General features: G+C 50.0%; 1 protein-coding gene across 1 annotated transcript; it reads right to left on the bottom strand.

Annotated features, from left to right (window-relative positions):
- Positions 1–832: 832 nt before the first annotated feature.
- On the bottom strand, positions 833–2,483 carry UBL5 (ubiquitin like 5). The gene is made up of 5 exons (XM_063112823.1): positions 2,404–2,483; positions 2,051–2,117; positions 1,767–1,850; positions 1,570–1,607; positions 833–984 (listed from the first exon to the last, which is right to left on the bottom strand). The coding sequence occupies exons 2-5, from the start codon at positions 2,104–2,106 to the stop codon at positions 941–943; spliced, it is 222 nt and encodes a 73-aa protein (XP_062968893.1). The 5' UTR covers positions 2,107–2,117; positions 2,404–2,483; the 3' UTR covers positions 833–940.
- Positions 2,484–6,000: the final 3,517 nt, after the last annotated feature.

Genomic DNA, 6,000 nt, shown 5'->3' with positions numbered 1-6,000 from the left:
AGCTCATAATCCTATGTGCCAGGCATCATGCAATTTTAATTGCACTATCACATTGAGATATGGGTACCAGCATGGTGCCCCTTTTTAGAGGAGGAAACAGGATCAGAGAGGCTCACTTCCCTGAATCCCATTGATAATGATCAGTCTGGATTCAAACCCAGTTGCTCTGACTCTCGAAGCTGGGCTCCTATAGCCAGTGCCACACTGCCTACCTGTCTACTACGATCTAATTTTTGTCTTGAAAAGAAGTGCCAGGGGCTGGCCCGATAGCTCAATCAGTAGAGCGTGGTGCTGATAACACCAAGGTCAAGGGTTCAGATCCCCCTACTGGCTAGCCACCCCCCGCCCCCCCAAAAAAGGCCAGGAACTGTGATATGGAAACATGCTTTACCTCATCTACACTTCACAACATGCACTTACACTTACAAAGCAGACATTAAGTAAACACGATCACTTCCAGTTTGGATAAGGAAATGAAGGCTTAGGGGGAGGCTAAGTAACTTGCCCAGGGTCACTCAGCTTTTGGTGGCAGAATTGACATTCCACCCACGGTCTGAATTCAGAGCCTGTATTCCTAACACTACATCTACTGTCCCTACCAAGACTTCTTGTTCTGTTAGGATGACAATATTCCCACAGTCTCTTGACCTTTACATACCCACAGCAAACCCCAGAGCTCTGGGCTCCCACTCTGCTGGTCTTCTCCTCCCTCATTGATCCAGTCATTCTGAAGCTTACTGAGCAGTTGCATACTGATGGTATAGTGACAACCAGATAGACACCAACCGTCCTGTCATTAGCTAGTTCTCACCAAAAGATGGCAACAACAGAGTAGCATCTAAGTTTTTATTAACATGAATTTTTAAAAACAAGCATCCATTACCAGTGTGGGAGGGTGAGGCTGGGAGAGGAGGGTAAGGCAGGGGGAAGGAATTCTGCTCTATTGGTAATAAAGTTCCAAGTTCATCCCATCGTGGATTTCATCTGAAGTGAAGGTGTTAAGGAATCCTCACTATGGGCTCCATCCCCACCCCTCTCATCTTTTCACAGGGCAGACTAAGGACTCAGCCCAGGGTAAGGAAGCCACTTTGGACTGGGCCATTTTGATTTGGAGAGAATCCAAACTATGAAAAAAGGTCGTGCTCCTTCAGCACAAAGACGTGCCTGAGTCTTAATCCACCCTGGCCTCCTGTCCAACACTCAGACAGAGCTCAGTAATAAATATTTTGAACTTGAAGTGTCAAAATCTTCTTTAAAAAAAATTAAAAAGATGACTGGTAAGGGGATCTTAATCCTTGACTTGGTGTTGTCAGCACCACGCTCTCCCAAGTGAGCCACAGGCCGACCCAAAATGTCAAAATCTTCTAAGCCAAGTCAAACTATTTCACCAGTCAACCACCCTCCTACCCAACAAAACAATGACATGGCTCCCATTTTATAAGTGTTTACCATGTGCTACATACCAAGTTAAACACCTTATGTGCATAATCTCATATAGACTTCAGAACTGAATAAAGAGAACCAGGACTGATATGTAGACTCTTCCTCAAGAAGTCCCACAAAGGATACAGTCCCCCAGAGACACGTGGTCCTTAAAAATCGTGTACCTATGGGATAGATACGTTTCAGAGAGAAGCCTAGGAGGTTCTTCACCCTGGAGGCAGGCTGAGTAAGCCCAGTCTAAGCAAAGGGCTGCCCGCAGCACTCCCCCAACCAAACCTTCTGGCCGAGTCCTGTCCAGCCCGCAGCTCTACCGCTGCACTCACCACTTCTTAAGGACAATCTTGTTCCAACGGGTGCCAGTTTGGGCTGCGATGAGCTTCTTAAGGTCCCCGATGGTGTCATCGGTGCTGGGCGCAGAGGAGTTAAGGCAAATGGAAGGCAGAGATAGAACGAGGAAGAGGACATTCTGGGGCTGAACACACTATGCCAGGACTCCATCCTCCCCCTCTCCAGGGTTTAACTAAAACCACCCTACCACACGGACTGAATTGCCTGCCTCATGCCAAGCACCCCCAGGGACCACTGCCTTTCGGCCATCAGTGGATACTTGCATTTAACGCGGACTTTCTTCCCCAGGCGGTCGTTGCAAACAACCTCGATCATCCTGGTTGGAGCTACACAGGGCGAGGGGTGGGAGGCAGCGGAGTCAGGTCTTCCGGGGGCTCCCAGGTCCCAGGCCCTAAGACCCCCAGTGGAGTCTTCCGTTCACCCCTCTCCCAACCCCCAGACCCGAGTCCTCCGGGAACAGCGGACTCCGGCAGCCGCGCCTCCGCCCCTTCACGTCACCTGAAGGTCCGGCCCCAAGGCTCCAGAGCCTCACCTCCCGCCGGCCCGCAGACCCCTTGCGGCCGTTCCCGAACGCTTTTCCCGATTCCGGGCCTCTCCACCTGACCCCCTCACCTCGAATAGCCTCAAGTCTTCCGACGCCACAACCTCCAACCTCGAGCGCTGAACCCCGGCCGGAGTCGACACTGGGAAACGGAAGCGGAAGTGCGCGACCGGAAGCGCCCGCGGTGCGCCTGTGGCCCTGGGTCGGGTTCTGAGCTGCTACTGGTCCGGCGTGGGCTTGCGATGCCCGGGGGCTGCTTGGGTGTCCTGAGCCTGGGCAGAGAGACACCTGCGGTCGGTGAATGGGATCGAGCGGGGGTCCCGGAGGATGCGGGGCTGGGGAAGGGGCTTGGAGCTAGACTTCGAGGTTAGTGGCTGGCGCTGGTGGAAGCCGTTTGAGGACCCTTCGCTGTGGGGAGACACGATAGTTGGTGGGGACGCCAGAGGACCCGGGGGTTGGGGGGGGTGACGTCCCTCTCCCGAGCCTGACGAAGCCTCTTACTGCAGCTTCTGGGCTACGGGGAACAGGAATGATCTAGGAGTCGAGTCCTGCAGTCATCCCGGCCGGCCCCCTGCCTTCATCCTGGGCTGGGCCTCGTAAGCATTTTGCTCGGCCCTCCCCTCTGGCCATCGTGTCTGACTTTGGAGACACCCGGGATGCAGACTCCAGTGAATAAGCGAAGCCTGATCCTGGACTAGAATCCATGTTGCGCATCTACTAATATTCGCTCACCTGCAACGCCCGCAAGGAAGTTGGAAACGACACCACTGCAAAATCTCCCCCTTCTGTACCAGATTCCAGATTCGTGAGGTCTGATGGGACAGCTCCCCCCAAATTCCACCAGTTTCTACCAGTGGAACTGTTGAGTGTTTCCTTCTCAGCAGATAGGATTCTTGAGCCTAAATTGATTCACTCCGAAAAGGAGCCACCACTTCTTACCTGCCCAATCCGTCTTCTCAGATTAGGTTTTGAGATTTGGGGGAAGACCTGAGAGGTCGTCCTGTAGAAAGGGAAGTGCTCTGTGTCCCTGTCGGGGCTGGCCTGCCTTAGGGGGCTTAATATAAGCTCTGTGATCTCAAACAAGACACTTACCCTCTCTGAATCTCATTTTCCTGATCTATGGGCGGGGATAACAATTCCCATTACAGTATTGTTGTAAGGATTAGACTTTAAAAAAAAAAAATTTTTTTTTAAATGACCTGTAAGGGGATCTTAACCCTTGACTTGGTGTTATCAGCACCACACTCTTCCAAGTGAGCCACGGGCCGGCCCTGTAAGGATTGGACTTGAACCAACCTTATACCGCTCTAAGAGTTTGCAGAACAGATGGGGGAGGGGAGGGAAGTTGGAAGGTCAGGGGTGAGCTGAGGGGACTGATGTGTCTGAGGAAGTCTGGAAGCTGCACATCTTTCATTCACATAGAAATGCTGGGTCACACAAGGCGTTAAAGATGGTTACCACTAGATGGTGGAATTGCTGAGTCCCATTTTCCCCTCTAGTACTCTGGCGTTTTTCCAGATTTTCGACATTGAACATATGGGCCGTTGTAATGGGGGGGGGGTAGATGTGTAAATGTTAGTTTTTCAAAAAAGAAGTTCTAGTGTCTCGGCGTTTCATTCAAAGATCACCCAAGAACAGGATCCTGATGCTGAGCTGTGGGCTGGAGATTGGAAAGGAGTGGGGAGTGCTGTTGAGAGAAGTGGAAAATGCAGCCTGAGATTGTTGGGGGGTTGGGCTCCATGGGGAGTGGTGGGGGTCTATCCCAGGGGCTAAACCATCCTGGGGCGGGGGTGGGGGGCAATGGGAAGCAACTAAACTAGACTGTTACTGCTGCACAGACCCCCACCTGGACCCAGATGGGAGGGGTAGGGGTCTCAGGAGACCACACACCTCACCTTTTGCAACCCCTTCCCACACCCTGATAATTATAATTCCAGGCTGCCCATGAAGGGACCAAAACTCTCCTTTGAGGAGCCAGGGCAGCTGCATTCTTGGAGGATCTGCTGTCAATGCTGCTCCTTTTGCGGGAAATGGGTACTTCCCAGTAGGTAGAGTTTTGGGTCACAACCCAAGGAGCAAGCTGGGCCAGCCCCTCCACCCCCTTGTTTCCTGGATTTCTGAGCCACAGGAAGGAACTTAAATGTGTGGTTCCTTTTCTCTCACCTGACTACCTCCGTTACCTGCTATCCCTGTGTGCTGGTGGTGTAGGAGAAGGTTCTTAGGAACCCCCTGTAACTGAGCTGGGGCCAGGGACATCTGGGTTTTGCTAACCTTAAAGGCAACCTGCCATCTGGAGGGCAAATAAGCTTAGGGGTGAGGGGTGCTCAAAAGGTCCCTCACCCCAATATCTGAGCATCATCTCAGCAAACCTTGGAGACTGAGCAGTGAACAGGACTCCACTGCCACCCCAGAATTCAGCCTGATAGAAGAGGGCGACAAGTGAAGAGGTCCTCGCAATACAGGGACAAGCACTGTGAAGGGAGAGCCCAGGGTGCTGGGAACCCAGAGGAAGCACTGCCCCAGAGGGAATCACGACAATAGAGCACTGCAGTAATGGCTGGTAATGGCCAAGGCTTTGGCAGCAGAAGGATCTGGGCTTGTGGCTCTGGCAAGTGACTTGACCTCTGAGCTTCAGCTTCCCCTTGTAGTATCGACAACTTACAATTGGGGAAATTAAGTGAGCTAATTGCTGGTAAAACACTTAGCCCAGCACAGAGTAGGTTCTTAACAATAGCAGCTTTTTTATATTTTTATTACTTTTTGTCAGCCAACAAGCCAGGCAAAGGAGTTGTAATTATCCGAGTGTTCTAGGCAGAGGGAAGAGCCTGTGTACATTCAGTTAGGAACATTCTCAGCTTCAAATAACAGAAAGCTGACAGCTGCTTAAACAAATAAGAGGCAATTTTTCCCATTACAGAAGCAGGCAGCACTGGCCCAGCAGCTCAGGGACATCTGGGGCTACATCTTATGTGATTCTTTAGGTCTTTCCCTCCATGGTCACAAGATGACCACCAAAGCATTAGGCATTTCACCCAGGTCAACGGTTCCGATCCCTGTTCTGGCCAGGAGCCAAAAAAAAAAAAAAAAAAAAAGCATGAGGCATTTTATCTGTGCTCTTATTTGAGGAATAATTTCAAAGGGTTTTGATTTATTTATTAATACATGTTTGAAACTTTTTCTTTCTTTCTTTCTTTTTTTTTTTGGTTGCTGGCCAGTACAGGGATTGCACCCTTGACGTTGGTGTTATGAGCACCACACTCTAACCAACTGGGCTAGTTGGGCAGTCCAGAACTTTTTTTTTTTTTAGGGTAATACTTGCACATGGTAAAAATTCAGGCAATATAAAAGGTAGTACAGAAGCATGTGGTCTCCATACCCTGCAGACCCCCAGCCCCTCCCCAGGGGCAACTACCATTAAAAGTTTCATTGTCTAGAGATAGTGTCTGTATCCTCAAACGTGTGATCTGGAGCCTCCCATAAAAATGATAAACCTTTCAGATGTTCATAGCATGTTTTAATAGAGCTAGGGACTTTGTATTTTGAAGTAAGACAATATTTTAATTTATGTCAGAGGAAAGAAACAACTTGGTTTTTATACAGGCCTTTATGTATAAAGTGAAACAATAAATTGTTTGAATTTTATTGGGATATGGAATCAAACTATACAC

Source organism: Cynocephalus volans, chromosome 10 (genome assembly GCF_027409185.1).
Source record: "Cynocephalus volans isolate mCynVol1 chromosome 10, mCynVol1.pri, whole genome shotgun sequence".
Classification (NCBI taxonomy): domain Eukaryota; kingdom Metazoa; phylum Chordata; class Mammalia; order Dermoptera; family Cynocephalidae; genus Cynocephalus; species Cynocephalus volans.
This window is presented reverse-complemented; position numbering and strand designations above follow the sequence as displayed.